This window comes from Pagrus pagrus, assembly GCF_965226575.1.
Source record: "Pagrus pagrus genome assembly, chromosome: 13".
Lineage (NCBI taxonomy): Eukaryota > Metazoa > Chordata > Actinopteri > Spariformes > Sparidae > Pagrus > Pagrus pagrus.
The window spans coordinates 26,753,136-26,779,521 of NC_140197.1; the positions used below are offsets into that span (position 1 = coordinate 26,753,136).

Genomic DNA, 26,386 nt, shown 5'->3' on the forward strand with positions numbered 1-26,386 from the left:
ATGATTTAAAAAGGATTTTTATTTTTCTGGTCCAGTTGCCAAGGATAGTCAATTTATGAAATGAACATACATAATGTGCTGGCACAGATTTGATAACAGAAAAGAAAGAAAACAACATAAATGTTATGACAACTTCTATGAAATGAATGAGTGATTTACCACCTTAACCAAAAGAAACATAAGTAGAACCTAAACATCAAATGCACCATCTAATGCAAACCAAATAAATACACCTCTGGGTGACGTGGGGGGGGGGTTCTAGGGAAGAATTGCACAGAATCAAAATATAGTGTTCAACTACCACATACTACTCTTTTTACAAAGACATAAATACAAACATCCACTGTTTCCATATGCACTCCTCCACTCACACTTTTAATCAATCATCTTACCATGATTCCTAGTCTAAGTCTGCTTGACATTTTTTTGTACATCTGTTTTGAATCTCATTCAAACAACACATTTGTTGGAGGCAGTCAGTGATTTGAGAGAAGACAGCTGCGCCACGGCGGCTGCTGTAGTGCTAAAGAAGTAGGACAATTTCCCACAGATTTAGTGGTGGTGATATTGACCTGATCACAAGCAATTGCAGGGTCAAGTGTTTTAGCTAATAGCGTGGACACACTGGAAAAAAAACAAACAGCTCAGAGTTTTACATTCCCCCAGATATGCATGAAGGAGTCTCTAGAGACTGTGTGGGGTAGATGAGGGCTGCTACAGTCCGGAATGATCCTTCATTAAGAAACTGTTCATATGCCAGGGCACACAAACAGGGAATCATATATGAAACAGACTCCTAGTGACCTAAAGGATTTATTAATCCCTCAACAAAAGGTTTCAGCAATTTTCAGCTGTTTTTTTCATTCTCATTCACTCATTCTCATCCCAAACATACTTGTCACTAATGCTTAAGCAGCAGGCTAGCTTATTCGTAGCTTACAAAGGTCAACTTACTTTTTACAAATCATTGTCAAAAAAAAAAAAAAATCAAAGTAATCAGCATTCAGTATATATTAAATCAGCATTGATTATCATTTTCACACAGAGCTGTATCCAAGTAATGATAAACGTGATAAAGCCCTCCTTCATGTTTCCAGTATTGTTTTTCAAGATAAGCTCAGATAACATTTCAATTCATCACATGTTGAAAATGAGAAAGCCAGTTAAGAGGAAAAAGTCACATGAATTTCATTCTTCTTTCAGCTCAGAAAGGCTGAAGCAATTTGTCCAGCAAAAACATGTCAAAATAGTATAAAAAAAAACATCCAGATGTCTACAGCTGAAGGAGAGTAGGAATGGAGTGGAACGCACAAACTGTGGGGGCACAGGCAGTTTCTAGGTGTGCAAGTGCATCGACAACCACAGTAGCCACCACCAGTGCAGCCCACAGAGGAATCACCCACTATGTTCTGGTTCTGACCAACCAGTGAAAACACCCCTGAATGGAATGAGTGGATAGTGTGTGTCCTACATTCATATGAGAGCAGTGTTACCTGCCATTAATTTTCAGCTGAGATCTCCTATTAGAACTGAGAGCTGAGCCACTTATCTCAGTAGAATGGAGAGAGATTGAGCCCTGGAAGAAGAAGAAAAGGCAGCAAAAGGAAAAGCAAGCAGAAATGAGAGGGGCGGGAACTACTCTGGCCCGAAATACTGTTGTGTGGGCAAAGGCAGTGTGGCTGTCCCCTCTTTTTCTTACCTAAGAGTCGCAAAAATGACTCCAGGGGCAGGGTAAGGCAAGGCATGAGGAGGCAGGGTGCAAGGTAAAGAGAGTTCTTCATCCCGACAGAATCAGTCACATTACATTTTACAATCTAGGTTGACCAGGCAGAGCCAATCAGAAGCTCTCAAGAGAGAAACTATTGTAACTACATTGGCTGAATGAGTGAGTGATTGGCCCTTTCTCTTGGCAAGTAGAGTTGACTGGATTGTTCTCGGGGTCCAGGTTGGTAGCTGGCCAAAAGCCTGATCAGTCATGCTGTCCACTGCTAGTCTAACTGGGTAATAAACAAACTCAAGTGCCTCACTGGCCACAATAGAGGACAATAGGAGTCAAATTGGGAGTTGGTTCCCTGAATTTTAACACCCATCCTGGGTATGTCTTATTTGGGGGTGCCAAGCTTCTTAGGAGTTCCTGGGCGCTTTTGCCAAAAGTGACCGGGGATGGTGAAGGCGTCAACACTCATGGACATGGTTTTGGACGGGATGACAGTGAACTGCTTGCGGTCAGAGCTGTACTTGTAAATGGACTCAACCATCTCAGGTGCTATGATCCGAGGGCCAATGCCAGTGAGCCGTACCATTTCCTCAGTTTCAGGGTTCATGGTGTAAACTGCTCTGAACTGGCAGCTGTGATCTCTGAAGAGGATGAGAAAGTGGTTGGCCGCACTCTTCTCCATTTCCTAAAGAGGGAGAAAGAAAAAGGAACAAAAAAACCCCACAAGATTAGAGAAGCTGCAGACTGAAATCTGATTCACTTTTAGCCTAGTAAGTGAGGACCTGTTTGTGGACATAGCGTACCTCTACAATCTTGTTTTTCTGTGGTTCATTGACCTTGCCGGCCAAGCAGCAGCGAGTGATAGCATTATGAATGATGAACTTGTTGGACTTAAAGCTAGGCTCCTTGTACAGCTTTGGTCCTGCAAGACACAACATTTCAAATGTCAGTAACACAACAAAATAACACGTTTTATAATCCCAGTTAGGAATGTGTCACCGACCTGTATATTCTGGGATTGAGGCAGGGGAGGAAATAGTGGATCCATTCTCCCAGTCCTTCTCTCCATTCTGACCACTCAGTCGTCTTGGTGACATTAGCCGGGAGGGAGAGTGTGAACGACTAGAGGACGAAAATAAAAGGAGTTTAGTGAAGAAAGTCAGTTAGAGACTTGAGACTAGAGACTAGAGAGGCTGTATGTCCATGTTATATGTTACATGCACCTTATTTGCACAAGACCTGTAGATGTACAGACATATTAAAAATATTTATATCAATGTTCAGATAATATTTTGGGGAAAGAAATCTGCAGACACATTTTTAAAGATGATCACTTAACGTGGACATAATCATACAAGAGTATTTCTTGTTCATTTCATACTAGAATTCTAGTTAATCTCATCCGCTGATATCAATATATTATACTAATATATTGCACAAGTCGACTTTATTATAGGAAATGCATTAACTTTCGATTGGATTGGTTTTATGCCCTGACAATGGTTATTTAGGCTACAGTTTCAAATCCTTTCAAAAGACAGTGGGAAGTGAACACCATGACTTTATCCCAGTGACTTTTGCAGGTTAGGGTTAGGATCAAATAATACTGACAAAAAATTTAAGAATCCAGTTTAATAAAAAAATAACACTTTTTCACAGATTCAACATTAAACAATAGAAGATAGAATTTCAGTTTGTTACAAACTTTGGTTTCTCAAATCTGTCCAGAGTAACTTCTCTTCCCAAACAAATCAATAAACAATCTCTGGCAGTGTCATTAGCTCTTTCCCATGAGTAAATCCTCTTCTCAAACAAATCAATATCCGGAGAAGAAAACCCAATATCACTAACACTGTCGAAGTTACCTCCAGTACAAGACAGTTGATTGTCGAGAGGAAAAAATATATTGAAGAGAATTGCAGATCCAGCTTTTGATTTCTATGATCGAAATTGAAAGCTCATTTTGATCAGTCTTTGATTTAAATGTTTTTAAGGCCCTTGGGGCTTAAAATAATCTCAGCACTGTTTTATGCCAAATCCCGTGCCTCCCAATTTCAAAGCATTTATTCACAAAAACCAAGCCACCGTCACAGTGCAGGTTACCTGGGAGACTTCCTGACAGTCAAGCCTCCAGAGTCATTAGCCATAGAGGACAGGTTCATGGTTGAGTGGGAGTACACCTTGTTCAGCCTGGTGCCTAGAAGGGGAAAAAGGGACAGAAAATTTAATTATACTGAGAAACCAAATATATGTGAGAATAGGAAGGAGAATGACTCAGACTAGTGCAAACATCAGAACTATTTACCCATGAAACCCTTGACAGGGCTATGAGAGAGGACAGAGTCATCTCTGAACACAGTCTTGGGTCTCTGCTTCTTGACACCTCGGACCGTGGTGGGTTTCTGCCTCAGCACCTTGTCCAAGTCCTCCATGATCTTCAGCTGATGTCTCCTCTCATACTCCTGCCTAGTAAAGTCACCTCTGCGCTGGGGAGTCCCCTCTACAGGTGGGGTACGGGATGCTGGAGGGGTGCCTGGGGTTTGGGGTCTGTCCTCACTCTTATTCCCCCAGCCCTCGATGATCATCCACTGAGGCTTGCTATAGTACAGGACCATAATGTGTAAAACTTTCAATGTGACATTGCAAAACCATTCATAGGAACTTGAGACGTATGTATCAGACAAGTAATATCAACAATTTCTCTAATTCACTAAACAAAGGACAGTAAATCAATCAGTCCTAATCGTCATAAGGTATATGCTGTAGATACCTGACTAGAGTCATCTTCAAACTTCAAACCTCAACAATTTTAATGCAGGACAGTTACTGTTGCTGCTGTGTTTATTTGGTTATGAATGCGAGCACTTGAATAAATAAGGTTCTCACTTTGATTCTTTTTCTTTTTCCTGCTCAAGTTTGCGTCTTTTCATCTCTTCTGCTCTCTTCTGCTGTTTCTCCAGCAAAGCTGCTCTTCGTTGGGCCATCTCATCCTCCGGTCGCTCAGTGTCATCCTAATAATAAAAGACAGAAGCAAAGAGTCCTGAATGCATCAACAACACAAAAAGAGCATTTATAGAATGGCACACACAAAATTCAGTCACCTACCTTGAAAAAGAATCCAACTCCTCCTTTCGTTTCTGGCTCAGTCCGGTCACTCATCGAGTCTGAGAAAGCATCAGGTAGTTGGTCATCCTCGTCCCCGTCTCCACGCAGAGAAGCTAGCGAGATCTCTATCAGGCTACCTCGTTTGCCATTCATCATTGTCGAAGGGGCATCACTCTCAAAGGAGCACTCTGATGGGGCACCAGAGCTGCAGCCCCCACTTACAAGCCCTTCCTTTTTAGCCAAAGGGCCATGCGATGGCCCGGCCTCCAGGTCCATGCTAAATATACTATGATCGTCATTGGAGCCTACCTCTGACAGGGCGTCATCTGCAGGAGGACGGGGAGTCGGGGTAGGAGTGGCTACAGGGGTCAGTGTGGGAGTGGGGACAGGAGTTGGTCCAGATGAGCGCAACACATCTAAGCTGTCAGAGTCACCAATGGAGAAAGAGGACGATGTCTGGACTTGGGATTGCCACGGATTTACACGACGAAGGTGAGGAATGCGGTCCACGTTTTGAGGTGGAGCGATGACCCTCGATAGGGTAGGGACCTTATTGTCCAAGGTACGACTTTGTTGGTGGTGTTTAGGGCTTTTAGGGGGTGCAGATTGGGCTCTACGATGGACATGAGGAGATTTAGGAGGAGTGGTGTGGTTTGTGATTCTGCGGGATGGAGAGGGAGAGGAGTAGGCTGAATTTAAATCTCGGGTGGATTCTCGCGACAGCCGTGCAGGGCCAGGGGCTGGGGTGGAGGTTTTAGGGCTGGCTGGAATAACCCATGAGTTGTTGGTGGAAGGTGTAGATTTCTTCTTGACTAGCTGGTTCTGCTGCTCAGTCAGCCGTTGCATGTCACTCTGCAGGGAGCTGAGCGCTGCAGTCAACTTAGATACAGCATTGTTATAGTCCCCTAGGGGAGCTACCATTTTCTCACCAGGTGTCCCCGCGCCTTTCCCTCCTGGTTTACCTGCCTTTTCTTTGGAGGTCAGTACCTGCTTGTTGGGCTGAAGTCCTTCTTTGACATTAGCCTCATCCTCCACTGGGAGGTGCTGTTCATCTTGTTCCTGCTGCTCTTCCTCCTCCATTCTAGCTAGCCTTTCTTCCAGTGTCAAGCGAGAGAGGTCTTCTTCTGTGGATGAGGTGCTGACCTGACCATCGCCTCCTTCTCCTCCACCTTCGTCCTCCCGCTGCTCCTTCTTTAACTGCAGAAAGGCACTCTTCCCCAATCTTTGCCGGTGCTTTGCAAAAATGGCCTCAATGCGTTTCTTCTGGGCTTCAATAGCCTTGCGTTTTTCTTCAAGCCGAACCCCCAGCTCAGACATCTCATTATTGAGTTGTGGGCTCTTGGTGGGGCTTTCTTCAGACTTTTGGGCCCATGAGGTCATCTGAGGAGAAGTGGGGCTGCTGGCTTTGGGAGAATCCATAATCTGCTTCTTTTTTCGTTCTGCAAAGCTGGTCATCCTCACTCCACTGTCAGACACCTCTCTGCCATGGCCTCTAGCAGCATGTGCACCAGCTGGTGTGGTCGGAGTGGACTGGGCCTTAGGCAGGTCTTCTGATGCATCTGAGTCCACACTGCCATCTCTCAAGACTGAGTCATCATCTCGTGAACATTCGGAGGTGTTTCTGGTGCGTGTGGGCTCTCTGGACTCTCCTGTGGGCCGGTACATCATTCCTGAGCGTGAAGGGGCAGAGCAGCTGATGGGTGCCAAGTTAGGTAAGTTATGTCTAGAACTAGCAGGGTCATCAGGAGAGTGGAGGTAGAAGCCATCAGGAGCACCATCAGGGTGTAAACGAGGCTCCATCTTGCTCTCGTTGTGAATAATTTGGAGAGCCTCTTCAATGGTAGGTAGCTCTCCTGTTTCACTCGCTGCAAGGCCGTTCTCCTCTGCCAATCTTGGAATACTGGGACTCTGGGTGGACCAGGAAGCTCTCTGTGGACCATTGGGGCCAGGGGGTTTACTCAATAAATGGCTGAGGTCTTCAGGAGGTGTGTAGGGCACCCGGGTCAGATTTTGGCCTGCTGGGTTGAGTTGGTCTGAGCTCACAGAGCGGGTTATCACAGGGTTGCCCATCACAATGTCCACATCACTGTCCAGGCCAAAAGGAATGCTGAAGGATACTGCAGACAAGGGGCGGCTAAAGAGAAAAGAAAAGCACAATAAATACAATAAAAAGTTCAAGTCAGACAGTGTTTAGATGGTCCTGAATACATGGACCCTACCTGAGAGGTTTCTTGCTCCATGTCTTTCCAACACCTTCTATATGAGACATTGAGGTAGACTGAGTCAAAGATCCTGAGTACAATGGGACACACACACAGACACGTAAAGGCATGCACACCACACAGGGATGCACAAAACAACCAAGCAATACACCAATAAAAAGGAAAAATATGTATAAAGTTTAAAATATCAACTTAAATAAAAAGACAAGGCTATCATACAACACGAAACATAACTGCAAGACAAACGAGGATCGAGGGAGATAGGAAAAGCAGATCGCAAAATGAGAGAAACATACACAAAACACTGTAGCTTGATGTAATGATGATGTAATCTTACCTGACGCAGGAGAGGAAATGGGAAGGAAAGGCTTCTTGAAGATAGATGGGGAGGTACTGTACAGCAGAAAAACAACTTTTCAGCACAAACGTTCAAAGTGTTTCATCCATAAATATGTCAGACAACTACAAAAGAAAAATCATATTCAGAGAGCTTCTGTACCTGTTACCACTCAAGCTACTTGGTGTTACTGGTGTGGATCCATCTAACAAAGAAGAAAAGCCCCAATAAGACTTTATAACAGATATTCAATATTATGATCACACAGTTTTACACAGGACCATAAATTTGATGCGACTTACCTAACATGTCTATTGGCTGAACAAATTCTGGCCTTCGTACTTCAAACCAGCACAGCAGCTCTGCTAAGAAGCTCAGCAAGTTGAGCTGAACAAATCACACAGAATAAATCAGGCATTAAGAAAACAGAACTCAATATACTTGTTAATGTGTCAATCGGTTGAGTAATGATAAGGAAATAAGAATTTAAGTACCTGAAGCTCCTGTGGTGTGTACAGCATGTCCTCTAGTGCCAAGTGACAGCAGCTCTTCAGACAGCTGTCACAGAACTCACGGATGAACTGCAGGTTGAACAGGCTGTCTGATGCAGACATGGACTCCTTCATGCAAACATCTTACAGAGAAAGAAGGGAGAAAGTGTTAAACTGACATAAATACAGTAAGTACTAAAAAGCTGTTTGTGGTTACAATGTGTGTTGGTACCTTCAAGTCTTAGCAGGCCAGGGCAATAGTAATGTATGACTGCAGCAACAGCACAACCACTGGAGAGGTCTTTCACTTCATTCACAGATGGAAAAATGGGCTTTTGTTTGGACTGAATTTTATCCTTCCTGTAGCGAAGCTAAAAAAAAAACAATAACAGACATGACAACCAATTACTTCAGTGTGACCTTAATGGTTCTTTTGACATATTAATTAATGTTAAAATCATCATCAAAGCCAAGGTTTCTCAAACACAGTGGATTACTCTAAAGTCAGTTTGAACTGTGAAACATAACAGAACATGTTAAAAAAAAGAAAAGAACTGGAGCATGGATGTAAGAAGAAAGGACGAATAAAGGTCATGCTAATGTGCACAAGAGAGAGTTGAGCTGAACAAATGGCAGATGCAGAAGGAGTGAATTAATCAGAGCTGAACGTAGGAAGGTTCCATCAGGAGAAAGTGGGACAAGTGAGGGTCTCAGGAGGCACACGAGAGAAAAAATGTTTCAGGTACGACGACATTATATAGACAAACAGCCCACTGTCAGCAGGGACCTGCCGACTAGAAGCCTGCCTCTGTTAACCCCCATAGCCAGTCACACACGAAAACACACACCTCTGTTGCAGAGGACCAGAGGAACCGGTTGCACACATCAGTTTCAAGGCCTGCTTCTGTACCAACTGTGATTCATGCAGCACTCGTGTGTCAAACAATGCCTTTCGCGCCCCACCCTATGACATTTATGCTGTGACGTGCAATTTAATGTAAACTGGGATGCGATGCACACTGGCATTCCCACACCAGCATATGGAGAAAAAAAACACACCTGACCATCAGATAATTGCTGATAAATTGGATGAAGACACTTGAGGGATGGAGGGACAGGGGGAGGGAGCAGAGGAAAGGAGGGAACTTACAGGAACAAGTTTCCAGTACCAGCGAGTAGGACACTGTCAGAGAGGAGGAGGGACAGGAAATAGAGAAAGACAGGGAAATGGAAAACAGGAGTACAAGGAGAGGTATTAAGCCTACAGTGGAAGAACTAGACGAACAGGAGAAAGGGTTGTGACGACGGCTGTGAAGACAACCTTGTTGACAAAGCGATGATGCTAGACTTAGTTTTATTGTGTCAACCAATACTGGCTGTACTTGTAGAGCACGAATGGGTAAAAGGCCTACAAATGCAGCAGAACAATATGAGCTTAAAACACAGCACATGTGCTTTTCTATGGCACTGAGTGCATAATCCTAGAAAGATTATAATGTGTGTCTGGTTATAATGATTTGTGATATGCGTTAGAAATACACTTGAGGTGTAATGCAATACTCACAGAGGGTTGAACAGGTTGGGGATCCGTTATGGCCTGAGAAGTGTCATTCTGGGCTCCATCGGTACGTTCTTTCAACTTCTGGTTTAACTGAGAGCATGCCAAGAAGACAATATAGTTAGCACACAGAGATTGTGGATCTATATTATAGGGATACAGCTAACAATAATTTTTCGTATTGATTAATCTATATTAATGTATTTTCTACAGTTTGGTTTATAAAATGTCAGAAAAGAGAAAAAAAAAATCCAAGGTGATGAATGTTATTGTCTTGTTTTGTCAGTCCATAACCCAAAAATAATCAGTTTAATAACATATATAAACAGAAAATCTCCATATTAAAGAGACTAAAAAGAAGCTCAATTTTCTGCATTAAAATTACTTTAATAATTAATTGATTATCAAAAAAAGGTGGTGATTATTTTTCTGTCGATTCTCGAAGAATTGTTGTAGCCCTTCTTCAGCGTTTTTAAACATTTTTAAGACATAGTGGCTTGAAGAATTAAAGCATCCTTTATTCTGCAGTTAAACAGACACTGGATCATCTACAACAGAGGTCTGAAGAAGATAAACATCTGGACTATGAGTCATTTCTGACAGGATACAATAAAGACCTGTGCTTGAAACAAGCATCGTTTCTGTTCGGCCTTTTTCTTACCATATTAACCCAATAAAGCAGAGCATCCTCCCAGCTGGAGGCTCCACCCAGTAGCTCGGTGGAACCACACGTCTTCACCGCAGTCACCGTCTCCATGGCTCCCACGGTCATTAGGGCATCGATCACTGCCAAGTGAGCACTCTGCACCAATCACATGGGAGAAGGAAGAACTGTCAGAGGGAGCACCATACACCGTGAGGGCCAGAGAGGCCAGACAGCATCAATCAATCACAGTTAACAGAATAATGCTGGGCACTGACTTGTCTACTGCTCTATCAGGGCACTGCTTACTGCAGAGCAGAGATCACCTCTAACTGCAGCAGCACTACCAGTATTGCCAGCAGCAACCTCTAGAGGTCACCAGAAGCCAGCTGTGAGTCAGCAGAAACACAGACAAGAGTTTTAAGTAAGTAAACTCACCGCAGTAGATGTGGGTGAACTTTGGACCCGTGTTTGTACAATCATTAAAGAGGCAATGGACCTGTAATATGATAACATGTGTGTCCCAGGACTGTCATTCCTAAGCTGCTTTACCTTTATTTGCCTTCTCTCCAGCATGCTTCCCTATTGCGCAGTGAAATATTGCTGTATGACTCATGTGTAACAGACTACAGGATAAAATGACGTGTAACTAGATCACCAGGAAGCAAAACAATGAACAGCATTCTCTGTAAGAAACAGGTGCTCCAGGTCTTTACTGCAGTTTAGGTTTATGAATATGTTTTTGTCAGACATTGTCTACTTTAGATATGTTAGACATTCCCAAGCATTTGTATCCAACAGTCACAAGTGTATTTCCTTATACTTGAGAGGCCATTACAGAGCCCTTTCTAATGGCTAGAGCCCATTAAAATGCACCGACAACATTATCAGCTCAGTCAGAGAGAGCGCCTTAATTCTATAAACCTGTTAGCTCATTAGAAGTTGTGCTCAGTTTGTGCCATGGGGCTGCAACAAACAGTACTTAACATGTCATGAACTCTGTGTTGTGTAAACTATTCATGTATTTTTACCATTTTGAGTGCATTTAATTCATGGATGATTGGCAAATAACAAATCAATTGTAGAGTTTATTCATGATAAATCAAGCACTCCTGTCCTGTTGACTAGTTTAATTTTTCTTTTTGGAATATTGAAGATGATCACAGTAGCTGGTAAATAAAGCTCTCAACAGGAACTCAACAGGACCATAGGCTCTTCTAACAATGATTAGACTGATTAGACAAGACATGACACTGTTAGTTATTCACAACTCTTCCTTCCTACTCTAGTCAATGTAATGAATGTAGGATCTCTCTCTTTCTCCTCTATCTGTATCACTTTTAGTTGCCATCCAAAAGCAGTACTGGAGCCCCTCTCTCCTAACAGCAACAAGCTCCTTGTTATAATAATTAATTCTGACCAACAGAGCAGGCAGACAGGTCGCAAACAACACATTCTTGTCATGGGGCCACTCCTTCAATCTCAATCTTCAGTTTTGAGCCTAATCTGTGCAAATCAGTGCCTGTTCCCTTTTACTACTTACAAATTCCACTTTAGGGGCCAGACATTCCTACTCTAACCTCTTACGTTGTCCCAGATGGAGGCTGGTGGCAGTCCAGCTGCGTGCATGAGCCCTGTCTGCATGTCTGCCTACTCAACCCTGATGTAAAGTGCTGACCTGGGCAGACCCAGTGCTGGGGCGGGCAGGGTGGGCTATGCCAGCAAAGCCTTGTCAGATAGCATTGGGCCAATATCTGTGGATGTGCTGCAGTCAGTCACTGGGAGCTGTGTGGCCCTGGCAGGCCTGCCCTCCCAGCACTGGTGCCAAGACTAGGGCTGCAGCGTGTGTGTCTGTGACATGACTTGTCTGTTCAATGAAAATGTCTGCAGTACAGAAGGGGACAAATGGCCCATAATAGGGACGAGGGAGTCTCAGGGCGAGCCACAATCTGACTGATTCAGAGCAGGGATAACTGGAACACAGAAGGCCTGGGCATAAATTCAATTACACTATATGTCAACTTCTATACTATGATGATATGAATACACTGTATCTGCAAAAGTCTGTTGCCCAAAACAGAATTCATTGTTTCGGACATTAACTGAATGAATGCAACCCAGTCCAGCAGCTTTCCCGCACATTCTACCTTTACGAAGCTTATAATGTCACCTTGCAAGGCAGCTAGATTTGTGAGAGCTAGTGATCATGTGATTTCACAAATCCTTCTTGCTAGGCTTCAAAGTATGTGCTTGTCGCCAAACACACAGTGGAACTGGCAGCTACAAGCGTGGTTTAGATGTGATGACCAGTGAGAGACGTGATTGTTTGTTTGACAACAACAATGGCGGCTCCTAGAGAGGTTAGCGCAGACACTGCTATAGCATCAGTTATATCAGAATTGTGGAGAAACAAGAGCAAAAAACAGCACTGAAAGCTTTTCTCGATGATAAACATGGTGTTGCTCTCTCTCAACTGGCTTCGTCAAGAGTGTGATTTACCAACAAGCTCTGTCGTTTGCGCTCTCCTAATGTTGATCTGACTGGTTGAAGTCCGGTTGTGATCAACGGTGATAGACAGATGGTTTGTCCAATTAAGTGCCAATTTTTTTCCGAAAGATCTGCCCTTTTTCACAGATGGTTCTGTGTAACAAACAATGTGGCATATCAGGCTACTTATAATGGACGGTTTTTACTTAAATTGTATAGAAGGTGTTAATTCAACTAACTGAGGTCGTTGTTTGTGGTGGTGTTTTACTGCATTATATTGAAATGTGTTTCAAATATTTTATTTGTCAGTGGGGTAGGAAAAACATCATAGAAGTGTCTCCCAATATAATGCAGTTTGGTTAACCATCACTGCAAACCAGGACCTCAATCTGAGAGAACAATGGTTAAATTAATACTGCTATGACAGTGTCAATAAAAGTTAAGCATAACTATCTTTGTAACGGCAAAATTTATGGCTGAACTGTTGGATTGGTTTGCATTAAATTTGAGTAAAGCGGACAGAGTGTATATATAAATTTGTCAGTAGCCATGTTTCACTCCATAAGAAAATAAGAGTGATTTAAGGTACCAACATATTTCTGCATTCAGCTACAAAGAGTAATCATAGGTTGGAGCTGTTGTCACAGTGTGAAAGGAGACAGGACGACTGAGACACAATGAGAGGAGATGAACAAATACAATGACAGACCTCGTGAAAGTGGTCATCCTTGTTGTCATGCTGTACAGAAGTTATTCAGAGGAGAGAGTGGAGGGCAATTCATGATAGAAAGAATGAAAGGGGAAGAAGGGGTGGATTTCCCGTTGCAGACCCAGGAGAGCTCACTAAGCTAAATCACAAGTCTCCCTAATGAGAGGGGAGAGAGGAGCAACTCATGAACACCCAGCACATAGCCTGCCAGATCACCATAACAACCAACCAGCTGACCCACAATGCATCTCAGCACAAGCCTGACCACAGCATTGCTCCGTGCCCCTGGCTTAGCACCGGCTCTCTGCTCGGAAACATCCAGCCAGCAAACAGTTAGCACCCCTCAAAAACTGATGTAACAGAGAGAGGAAAAATTAATACTCCATCAATTAACCCCCGCCAACATGAAATCGTTATGGCTCTATTTGGTAAATCTGCTTGCATAATCGTGTCAACAACTGAGTCAAACAAAGAATGCAAAGACATCTTGCGGATCACTAAGTGAGATTACAATGAGGGTAAAATCTGATTATGTCTGAAATATGACTTAACCCCATCCCCCTACCCTGCCTGATGCCTACTGAGGGAGATAAACAGGGGGATCAGGCAGGTCTGGGGCCCAGCAGGGGATTTTAGACAGGAGGTTCTCTCAAAGCACATGGATATATGAACACTGATATGTATAGAAACTGCATACTTAAACCAGGAAACCAACCTAGAGCAGCTTTACACCAAAATCATTTAACATATGGTCGATAATTTTACTCCACATTACTTTCTCATTGGCGAAGGCCCAAAGCTAAACAAATAGTCTAAGATGATGGTTAGCGCCTCTGATAGTCTGCCACTTCTATTTCCAACTAAGCTCCTGAGTGATGCTCACTTGACCAGAAACCTGCCAACACAGCAGTATGATTTAAGACAAAGTGTCAGTGCCTATCTAAAACCAACAGGGGACCGGGAAGAGGGTTAGCTGCATTATGGCTACATGACTTGCTTTGTCACTGTGGGAACAAATGCTCTCATCTCGAGAGCCATAAAAAATAATAATACTTCCGTATTCAGTTATGTATTCAACACAGAATGTTTGAAATGGATAATTGTGATCATATTCAACTGTCTCAACCAACAATAAATTAAACAAATGATTTTGCTGTTGTGAGACATGTTAGGTGCATGGTGAGTCAGTGGTCATCTCTGGCGTGTCATCCAATCGTGGATGATGACGTTCAGTCTGCAGGCAGATTATCTCTAATCTGGGCTGGGCCACCACCAGAAGGACAGTTACCAGTGGGGCACCAACACACACACAGAGACATGTATATATATACACAGCACGTAGGGGATGGAGGTAGCCGGTGGCTCCATTACTGAGACCGAGGGGTGTGCCATCAACAAAGCGCCTCTTTCAGGGCAACCCTGGCCTGTAAAGATGCTGATGCTATCTAGGGTTGTATTAGCAGTGCCACTGACCGCCTGTTTTGAAGAACTTCATACCCCCTGTACACGTTCTTACAGTAGGGAGAAAGCAGATGTAATCATATTTATCTAGGTGCTAAATTTAACACATAATTGTAGTTAAATGTGTGATGTTTAAAGCCTTTTTTTGTAGAAACTATCGTAATATCTATGATACGAAAAGCATAGTTTAAAAATAAATCCAACATGTATGGGTTTACAGGAAATCACAACTTATTATGAACTACATTTGGAATTGCAAGTAATACCTAAAAAATCTACTTTTAAATAAATATTACATATTTCACACATGCATGTTACACAGTTTAACCTTCAGAGCTTCATGTTTCTAGCCGAATTCAAAGGTTATAGACGATATACAAAAAAAAAAGATTAAGACATAGTAAATAAATACATCATGCTGTCTTTTCCGAGCATACAGTATTTGATCAAATTATTGCAGTTTAGACCTGACAGCTCAGCAGACCAGCTCAGACCATTTTCTAAGTAAGAACTGTCGAGGTCTAGAGGCAGGGACAAACAGCGAAAGCTTCTTCATGGAGCATCGATGTACAGTTTGATCAAGAGAATAATTAATGTAGTACAATTTTATATGTGTTTGGATAAGTATGATTTGTCTGTTTTTGCCCTACTATGATAAAAGCACAGTGTAGTTTTATAGAGCAGGTCATTGGCGCTCTGCACTAATGCTGCTGCAGCAACCAGCTCTATCCCTAGAGCTATACATGAGCCAAATTTCATAATTATCAGCAATGAGCAGAAAAGATGTAAATTGTGTGATGCATTAACAACAAAGTAAAAGTAACGAACAGTGCATGATTTGGCAGTAGTGTTTATTTGTCAGCAACAAGCATGACTCAACATACTTCTATGTACATGCACTGTATGTTAGCCTCTGGTTTGACACAGATATGTGAAGCTTTAATATACAGCAGCCCTGCAGCAGATTGCTGCTGCTCCAAAGCCGTTTACTGGCCAAGACCCACATTGATGCTCCATCCTTCTAATGCTGCTGCAGCATGACCCACTTTCTTTGCTTGCCACACTGTAGCTACAGTGCCAGTCAGTGGCAGACAAGCTCAGAGAGCTGCCAAGCAGCGACTGGAAGTCTCATACACCAAATCAGCAAACAGCAAATGCAGCATTAACAGTAACAGCCAAAATAAGAGTTTAATGACGAGGATTTACAGCCGAGATATCCATGGTCTGGCCTGGAAGCATTGCCCAGAACTGAGACGCACGCAAGCAGACAGATTCGTGCACACACCACTGACATGGCCATCGTGTATGACAGAGACCTACTGTGTCATTAGACCATTATTTCTGGTGCTGTAGGGTTAATACGGACACAAGAGCAAGCAGGTGTGGGGTTAAGACAAAACCTCTAATAGGAGGGCTAGATGACCTCATATTTGGTGCAAGAGGAGGGTGCTTGTGACATGCTGTAGCTGTAGATATTAGCAAAACACTACACCATAATGCACCATGAATTTAACAGCACTAAGAATTACTGATATGGATGGCAAAGCATCAAAATAGAGACAGAGAGTTGCATAGTTAGATTAGAACTTGTGTAAACAGAGCTAGTACAGGATAAGGCAGAACAGTACGTCATAATAAACAGAAAAGAATTCCCCATTCAAGGAACCTTCTCTACTCTGTCCTCACCAGCTTTCATCCTAGATTGTGTCTCTCATCTTTATCTATACAAAACAACCAATCTCTCTGGTTCCAAAGTACAACTTCACCAGTATTTACATTCATTTTTTATATTAGATGCACACCTTTATAAGCATACGATTAAGCTCATAATCACAAGAGCACAAGCAGTGCCGCACCTGCTGCAGCAGCCAGTAAACAACAGCAGTGGAGCAAATAGCTTTCACCTGACAACAACACCGTCCATGCAGCTCCCTGGAGACGTGGCTCTCAAAAAACAGCCTGAATATGCATGTGCACCAAGGCTACTCGGGAAATGCCCATTTTCTTTTGGGAGAAAAACCTGCATAAAGGGAGCTTTTGTAGAAATACTACAAAATTGAGTTGCAGTGAGCTGTTGTGTCAGTTGAAGCAGAAAAGCATCTCCCCTTTTAGACTCTTATGGGTCCTAATTTGAAAATAAAATGAGTTATCTGTAAGTTTGCAGGCTCAAGTATTTTGGGGCTTTGTTATGTGTGTACTAAAGAGCGACAGACAGAGAGAGAGATCCATTGTCAAGGGCTAAGAGGACAAACCAGTTTCTCTTGATTTAACTCACTGAGTCAGCCCAGAGTACTCTCTCAATGGAGTATCTAAGGTTTCACCAGAACTGTTTAGCCATTGTTCTGCAGCTGATCTGGACCATCTATTGAATCTAGACTCTCCCTCCCTCTCACACCCTGGAATTAAAGTAGTCGTCCCAATGTCACAATGACCGCCCTAGTCTATGCAGCTGGATCCACTCATCCTCTTGGATCAGCTGGGGGCAGCATAGGGGAATGGGGGGGCGGGGTTGAAAGAGTGGGGGTCTTTTTGATGTCCTTTAATCCCTCGAATCAAAGCATAAACAAGAGCCTATACCAACAACCAAGCCCCCTCAACCCCTTCTGCTTTCTACAGACTCCTGAATAGCAGAGCATCTGGTTTCACGGGAGGAGACATTCACTCCTTTACGGTGAAAGCAGTTTCTAACCAAACAACAGTTATGTCATCTCCAGAAGGCCACCACCCACAAAACTGCATGCCAGACTGGTGTGGGGTTATCCCCTATGTGTTTACTATTCCCATAACCAAACCAAAACATTACCATTTTGATGGGTTTATGTCGGAGGTCTGCATCTGTCACCGGTGTGTCCTGATCTTTGGAGACTATGCCCCTCTGAGTGAGTAGCTGCATCAGGGTGGCGTTGTCTTTGGGCTGTGCCTCGGCTCCGATGCCCCCCAGTAATAGGCTGTAGGTGCGGCAGTAGAGCTCTGAGGACTGCAGGAGGCGTGTGACTGGCGGTTTAAGGTGCTCCTGCTCATACTGGTCACAGTAGAAAGGGTCACGCAGCTCTGCAGGGACATTTTCTACCAAGAGACAAAACACACAGACACAGTTAGATATGTTCCTGAAGCAGCTGTGCTACTATTAAATTAATCGTCAATTACTTTGATTATGGATTAATCTATTCGAGTCATTTTTTGATGGAAAAAAGTTTCATTCCATTTATTTATTTATTAAATGTGCATATTTGCTGGTTTCTTTACTCCTCTATTACTATAAACGGAATATCTTTGAGTTTTGAACAAAACATGATATTTGAGGACATCATCTTTGGACTTTGGTAAACACTGATCAACATTTTTCACCATTTTCTGACATTTTATAGACCAAGCATCTCACTGATTAATGGGAAAATATCAACAGATTGATTAAGATTAACAGATAAAGAATATGTTGATGGAGATGTTCTGTATAAATGGGATGATGGAAATTAGAGACATTTTTTCAGTCAAAGGTCATCTTGTGCATTTTCTATTGTTGCTGACTTGTAAACCTGCTTCCTGTCAGGTTTGGTAACAGATTAAGACAGCTGGTAAATACCCCAGAGCTATAATCATATGAGTGAGTAGAGCAGAGCAAGCATCAAGGTCAGTAGGGCATGATAGGCTCAGAGGTTGGCATCTGCAGATTACAAGATGCTCTGCCACTCGTTTCTTCCCTTCTTTTAAACCTCATTTTTTGTACAAAGCTTCAGTGAAAACCGCTCCTTCCGATCTTCACAAAGATGATGTAAATCTCAGAAGCAGAAACCAGCAACCTGATCAAAACCTACAACCTCAAAACCATCAAAAGCAAATGACACAGCTGAAATTCTGCTACAAATCAGATCAAGGTGTAGTAAGGCAACATGTGGATCTATTGGTGCCTATAGCTGAAGATTGTTAAAGAATCTGTTCAGACTGGTCTTCCTGATCACAGCAAACATTATCCTAAAAACATACACAGGACACACCCCCTGTGAAACTGGTTTCTCTGCATCCAGTCTAAACCAGCAGCAAACTCAACACCCTGTGTTTCTGTGCAAACACACTAGAATAAGCTTTTCACTGTTTTTAAAAGGGCCTGTGGGAAAAAAGTTGACAATCTGAAAAACCAGCAGTCTGTGTGAAAAAAGAAAGGAGAAACTTATGATCGTCTAAGACTGTGCCTTAAAGGGAAACAAAGGGGTTATTACATGGGAGGTGTCACTGTTGTTGTATCATTATAAAGTCATGTAATGGATCCACTGACATTAGACAACAAAACAAAACGCCCAGCTTTAGAGGTTAGACAATGCTCTGCTCTCTGTCTCTCACTTTCAGTCCATGATAGTTGTCAAACAATGTCACGCCACATGGTCCGTTTTGTTTGCGTGCTCCTGTGTGCCAAAACGTCAATGCTCACTATAGTGTTGTAAACACTGTCACTCACCAACCAAAATGTACACCTATGTCTACACGAGGGCAAAATGTCTTCCTACGATGACGTGTTGAAAAAAAAAAAAAAAGAGAAAAAGAAAAACTTCCCCCAGAAGGCAAAGTAGGATGCAAATGCCACAACTCAGTGAGATGAAAGACATCGATATGAGAACGATTTGCCTATGAGAAGTCAGGCCATGAAGACTTTATGTGTCACATTATGTCCTGGAAACAAGCAAGAGTATACATTTGATGTTGCGCATCCATACACATCTTTCTAAAACCATTTACCTGCAGATCAAAAATAGCAAGAATCACTGGATAAAGCACACACCTAATGTTAAAAACAAACCTGTAAGGAATTGGAGGAAATAAAAATAACAACCAGTCTGCAGTCTCAAGCACAACTAAGCCCAAGCAAAAAGGAATGGGATGCCTCCACAATGTTGACATCAATAGACCTCCAGGGAAATATTTAGATTAAAAACAAAAGCTTGTGTGTTTGCATAAGCTGGAGCAACAACCTGTCTGTCACTGCCACAAGTCAAAGGGTCAGTGCTTATCTACTGGTCTGACTAAGGCATTATCATGGTGGGTGAACAGGGAGATTGCTCTTCAAATAGAAAGGTCCAAGCAAGCATTTGGGATCTACTGAGGAGATTTTGGCCGAGAGACTTAATCCCTTCCACCAGCAGGTGGGCTGTGTGGTCGCTGACCCTGACCTCTTACCTTCCTGAGTAGGATGAAACAGCAGTGGGCGATCTGATGATTTTAGACCATAATTGATCTGGAAGGCATTCACAATCTCCTTTTTTTTAGAGCGGATCCATGCTACATGAACGTACCAATAGACTGATGTAGCCAACTAGATGGCTTGGCTGATTGGACAAATTACTTCATGTGGCTCCTCTTTGGGTGACGTATTTTAAATGATGTAATGTGAGTTACAGCTAGCAGCAAGGAAGATGAGGTGCAGGTGTCTGAGACTTTCTTTACAGCATTGTCACATTCAGGGCCGTAGCTACCATTGAAGTCACTGAGGTCATATCCCTTTTTTTTCCCCCAGGTCTTTGACATCTTAATCTTAATATTGGTCATATCATTAAAATAAACAATTATATATATCATAAAAATGTTAATCAAACTTTAGTTAATAGTTATTTCACTGTTTAGAAGCAATTAAAAGATTTATAAAATATTTATTAGCAATTCTTTATTGGAAAGTTGCAACTGATGTTCATAATACTTAGTAAATGCTAAGTAGATACTGTGTAGTTCATTTATAAACATTATTTGGATGGTCATTAGAGAGTTGCAACTGATATTTTTAACCTTAAACTGCTTGATAAATGTTTTATGAACCATTTCATTGTTTCTTAACAGTGAAATTACTTAACTAATAAACTATAAATGTACCATTTATTATTGATGGTTATTATAGTGTTACCCCTGTCAGTAAGTTCTTTTTAGCAAAGAAAATAAGTTTAATAAATTATAATAAAAGTCAAAATTGGCCATATTTGTTACTCATCTTCTTCTTTATCTTCTTGTGTAGGAATCTGAGTCCAATTTCATCCATTTGCTGTAACTGATATTATTTCCTAAGCGATCATTGGTCCTGTCAAAATGCAGAGAAATGCATAGATTTATACTTACATAGTCTTGAAAATCTTTTCGATGGATTAGTGGGGTGGGGGCATGACCTCAGTCTTTCTAAAATCCTGGCTACGGCCCTGGTCACATTGTTGTTGTTATTAACATAACAAAAAGGTTAAAGACCACAGCAACATTTCAGTGGTGAGCAAAAAATTATGTCATATGATCAAGTAAAGAAATATAGTAGAATTGATGCAGCTTGCCATCATGGCTGTAGCCCGCTTAGCTGTGTTGTCCTCCTATCTGTCCTGCATTGCTTGATAGCCTGCTGATAACGGAAGCCATGTGTCCTACTTCATTGACGGATCGAGCTAGTGTGCTGGTCATGACACAGACACTGCCACACGTGTTGGGACACTAATCAACAGACACAGCAACATGAACACATCCAAACAAAGGTTGGTTGAAATTAACTGCCATCTAAACCAAGCTGGCTCCTTTGGGAAAACAAGGTCAGGCGAGACCCCAACACCCACCCCTTCTCATTTTACATTTAAGAGGGACAATCAGCATTGCATTTCAAGAAGGTTGTCGCAGTAACAGTGAACAGTAAGTAGTTCTCTCTATTAATAAAACAGCACAGCAGTTTAGCAAAACCTGCTGGATCTAACAATCTAAACCGCCAGGCGGCTTACTGGAACCCTTCAGGAACCCCGACACAAATTAAATAATTCATCAGACCTTAGACATGCGGAAGTGTGCAAGGTAAGCACACTAGCAGGAAGTTAAAATTGGCCCTTTTCACCCTTGGGTCATATGCACCCCTACATACCTGCACAATCAAAAATCCTGTTTTATGACAACTTTTCTTACTATGCCACTTCTGGAGAACATTTTACAACATGAATAACTCATCATTACATGTGTTTGATAAGGCTGTTGGCCATGATTTCTAAATGCTAAAAATTTAACTATGACCGTCTTCATCATGTGCTGGAAAGGATCAAACACAGAAGATTAACCGCTCTCATTTTTGGAACAAAGCAGGTACTGTTCTGTTGCCCCAAAATCTAGCAGTGGTGAGAGGCACTATGTTAACGCCCTACCCTACATGTGACCACTAGTTCTGAGTGTAATACTAATGCCAATATAAACACTACAGCTTAGAGGTCTCAGACAACACTGGAAGCGATAGCCTGAAACCCTGACTACATTCAAAGACTGTGCTATTCCACTTCTAATAATAATATCTCAACTGACTATTCATCTGTTCAGTTCCTGCTGAAACTGAGAAATATACATGCATGCAAATTAACAATGCTCATGTATTTGATCGAACAACGAACTAGAGCTGCAACAATAATTTGCTTAATCGGTTTGTTGTCAAAAAAAAAAGTCAAAGTTCTGACTCCAGCTTCTTAAATGTGAATATTTTCTGGTTCCTTTGCTCCTCCCTTGACAGTGAACTGAATATCTTTGGGATGTGGACAAAACAAGACATTTAGGAACGTCATATTGGGCTTTGGGAAACACTAATCAACAGTTTTCACAGACATTTTATAGACCAAACAACTAATGGATTAATTGAGACAATAATCAATAGAATCATTCTCAATAAACTCATTAATTGAAGCCCTTGACAGTTTGTCCTTAAAGGGAAAAAACACACTTCAAGCACTACACAAGGTGTCTCCTATCTCCCTATAGATTCACCTATCGTAAACATGCCATCCCTAACAGCCCTGTGTATCCTGTAACACATCACCTCAGACAGCGCTGGAGTATGACATAACCACAATAGCTTTAAATTGCATTAAGGGCCAGCATACACAGAAGCATTTCCTGTTGAATCTAATGGGACAACACTGGATCACTCTGGATGAACAGAGTGACAACGGATGCATTTGTCTTGTGTCCACCTTGTAGTACTGTCCTAAAGTTAGACACTCAGCCAGATCTTTTTAAATTATTCTTTATCTTACACTGGCCTGTGTGGTGTTGCAAATGACTTCTCTTATGAAATATCGCGTTATCTTGAAACAGACTGTGCCACTCAGTAACCGTATCAAAGCTTTTCTCCCAGTAGAGTTTCATATGTTATATCTACAGGCCTTCCTACCTCTTGAGCAAACATTAATAACAAGGAAACATCCTCCTCAGGTCCTTGTCCCTTGTTGACTCACCCTAGTTACAAATGATTGGGAGAGGATGAGTAATCATTCCAATAGGATTCAAGTATTTAGGAAGAGCTTTGTAGTTAGGTGGAGCTAGCATGCTAAGGAAACACAAGTTTTGAAACACGAGGGTACCATGTGAATTGTTTTTTAATTGCTAGAAAATATCAAGATGTTTATGTTTGGCCATCAGTTGTTTCACAAGTGGCAATTAAGTTGTTTCAAGATGGATTACCTGCAAACACGCACAACTCCAAATTAGTATTATGGACTCGGTAAGAAAACTGAAGGAGAGTTTTCACATAAATCAACCCCATGAACATGTCAGTTTGTATGAGCAGGTTTCTCCCTACCCAAACTGGTAATCAAGAGTGTCTGGTCTCATTCCTATCGTCAAACTAGTTTGTGTCAACCTCAAATGATCTGTCAAGTCATCTGACAAAGCATCAACAAGGGCAGATCATTAATTACATCTTTGCCAAATGACATGTCCCTCAACTTGATAACAAAAATAAAAATTAAATGCAATATTTTAGGCTGTATTGGGATAAACAATAAATATCCTCAATAATATGAAATCTCGTCAAAAGCATTTTATAAATTAAATTATACATTGATTTTAACTAAGTGGGTACAGGCAAGTAGGATTAGAAAAGCCTCGTTAATTCAGATAATTACATCACTGAGCTGTAATGCAGCTTTTAAAACCAGGATAAGACAACACGTATGCCAAAATACGATCACGATATAACATCAATACATTGCCCAGCCTTATTAGAGCATGTAATAATGAGTCTCTATGCTGGTTCTTAACAATGTTATTATGAAAGGAATTACTGGGCTGATCAAACAACGCCTATAGAGAACACCCATAATGCACGCTGTTGGTTCTGTGTATTCCTGGCTAAAGGAGACAAGAAAAACAATTGCTGCAGCTCATTTCTTGAACATTTAGTGAATATGACATAGATTTAGTGTTATGTTTCAAACGGTTAGGTTTAGGCGGCTTGGCTGTCAATTGTTAATCTATAAGAGATGGTTAACTTAACACTTTGGGATCAGTTGTGGTGAAGATGAGGGAGACAATGTTGTAGGGACTTTGTCTGAAAATGTATTCTGTGCACTTGTTCTCCTCGCTGTTTGTTTTTTAATGCTAATACAGGCATTTCAGTCCAAGCCAGTAAGCAGCTTTTACATTATCATGGATGCACATGGATTCATTTGAGGGTTGCTGCTATTCGACTTGAGATCTTGTTATGATTTAGTTTGTCTATGTCATTAGGCCCGTCAGTGCTCATTGAAAGCCACTGCCTAACCTTTAATCATTCCTGTATCTAAATAAAGACCTGAGACGTATACAGTGTGTAGTCCATGTAAAAGTCCATTCTGTTTCGCAGCGACTCAGAGATTAAAAATGTTGCCTATTGTTATCATTAGGGTTAATTGACCTGGAAGAACAGAGGACCAGATGACCCGGTCTGGCTCATGCTGTGCTAGCTGTTGTTCCACCCAGCAGAGATTTGGGGAAGGGAATGGTGATGTCATCTTGACTTGGCAAAAAACTATCAGTAAGGCCACTCAGCTGATTAGACAAAAAACTATACACATCAACACAGTCTTGGAACTGGTATTCCTGTAGCTTGGCTTGGAGAGTGACTTTGACCAGAGGGCGTGGTTGAGGTGGTAAACAGAGAACACAGAGGCTGTAGCAGCCCGTAGTCCTGGACCCAAAGCCTGCCTGGGATTGTGTAACATGCAAGTCATGTTGAAGTAAAATAGAGTTCACCACCTCTCCTCTTTCCAGCTGAAACTGAGTGAAGTCTGGAAGTTAAAACCTTGACCATTAACCTCTGAGTATTTATTTACATGCACATCACAGGAATCAGGATGTGTGTTTTTGGCCTTGTGTTATTTAGGTAAATGTACCAGTATTTCATTTAAAACACTGCTGTGTTTAATCTAAAATACAGTTAAAATGAAATGAAAGGGAGCACGTCATGAAGACTTTCTCAAACAGGACTGTTTTGATGTCTTCACTGGAGATCTAATCTTTAGCAGATAGGACTTTAAAACAAAGACGAGACTTGTTATCACCTCAGGGTCGGAGCTGGCGCTGGTCTTGTCTCAGGAAACCTGAAGGCAAAACCATGTCTCATGATACGGACCGGTGTGGTCTATGCAACAAAATCATTTTCTTGGTGGGTGTACTTTGCATCGTAGGGGATGGTTTCTCACAAGCGCCTCTTGATGTTTGTTGACTAAGGTTAATAGAAGAAGAAACCCCCTGACAAACTGAGATGGCATTACAGTCTTTTTACTCAGTACACAATGAGATATTACACGCAGCTATTTGATCCTGATTATGAATTACGGAAGAAAGTGGTATTCACATAGGCTACTAGGGGGGCTGTCATCACCAATGGCGAAGATTGGTCCTGAAAACCATCTACGCCCCATGTGCCATGCCTGTGTAACCGGATTAAAAACATATCCAGCAGCCTGCAATTTGTGTCTGAAGCCTGGCGGCTGGAAAATACGACAAAATGGGTTAGCGTGATAAGGCCTAGGGAGGAGGCCCGTCTCTGTGACACACACATACCTAGAAAATGTGACCACACATTGAGTGAGAACAAATGACATGTGTCAAAAAATGCATACCGTGCGCGGTGCCCCTTTCATATGCGTCTCTTTGTGCTGGAAATCGCTGAGCTATACACACACTGTAGTTCCCCTGCATGCATGTGCTTTTCGCTACACTGCTGAGCAAAATATAAACATACAGCCGGACGACAACATGTTGGTGGTCTTCATACGACCTCTCTGATCATTATTCTAACTCACCAGGCCCGCAGCCTCAACCACAACCTACCTGCGCTGCCGTAGGACTTCGCCAAAAGCCATCCGACACTTGCGCATATTTTTGCTTTAGTACAGTCATACAGATCCAATGGCTTTATGTCTGGGACCACAAAAGTCTTCTTCATGGTAGGGGAGTCCACCATAGCGAGTCTGTAAAAAAATGGGAAGCGGTGTTGGCGGAAAAAAAAAAAAAAAGCTACAAGATAGTAAAAAAATATCAAGCAATCATTCTTTCAGCCGACTGTTCCACACGACCGGGGCTGGGACTGTGGCTGAGGGTTTTGTCGGGAAAATATCCGCCCCGGAGCTGCTTCCAAGTCAGTTAGATGTCCTTTTCTGTGCGGTTTTGGAGAGATATCCCAGTTAAGTGCTGCCTCACGACCACGCAAAGCCCCGACCCGCCGGGTTGTTAGAGTAAACCGGACTATTCCCCTCGTTTTTGCCCTTCTTCGTCCGCATAGCTGTGCGGTCGGTTCACTGTACGCAGCTCCACTGAGAACACCGCCGATGACTGACTACCAGGTGCTCCACACTGGCATCACTCACTCACCCCGCGGACCAATAGAAATAGAGTATAAGCAAAGAGG

The 26,386-nt window shown here is 42.2% G+C and overlaps 1 protein-coding gene across 3 annotated transcripts; it reads right to left on the reverse strand.

Moving 5' to 3' along the window:
* Positions 1–26,298, reverse strand: camsap3 (calmodulin regulated spectrin-associated protein family, member 3). 3 transcript variants are annotated; one of them, XM_084372237.1, is made up of 18 exons: positions 25,810–26,298; positions 17,534–17,796; positions 10,092–10,232; positions 9,437–9,523; positions 9,023–9,055; positions 8,105–8,243; positions 7,876–8,015; positions 7,684–7,768; positions 7,544–7,586; positions 7,382–7,437; positions 7,042–7,078; positions 4,823–6,956; positions 4,604–4,728; positions 4,023–4,315; positions 3,821–3,914; positions 2,721–2,839; positions 2,521–2,639; positions 1–2,402 (listed from the first exon to the last, which is right to left on the reverse strand). In XM_084372237.1, the coding sequence occupies exons 1-18, from the start codon at positions 25,940–25,942 to the stop codon at positions 2,103–2,105; spliced, it is 4,341 nt and encodes a 1,446-aa protein (XP_084228363.1). In that variant the 5' UTR covers positions 25,943–26,298; the 3' UTR covers positions 1–2,102. The 3 variants fall into 3 exon arrangements, with proteins under 3 accessions (XP_084228363.1, XP_084228361.1, XP_084228362.1); XM_084372235.1 differs by having other exon boundaries at positions 7,042–7,114; XM_084372236.1 differs by lacking the exon at positions 9,023–9,055 and having other exon boundaries at positions 7,042–7,114.
* Between the last annotated feature and the right edge of the window lie 88 nt (positions 26,299–26,386).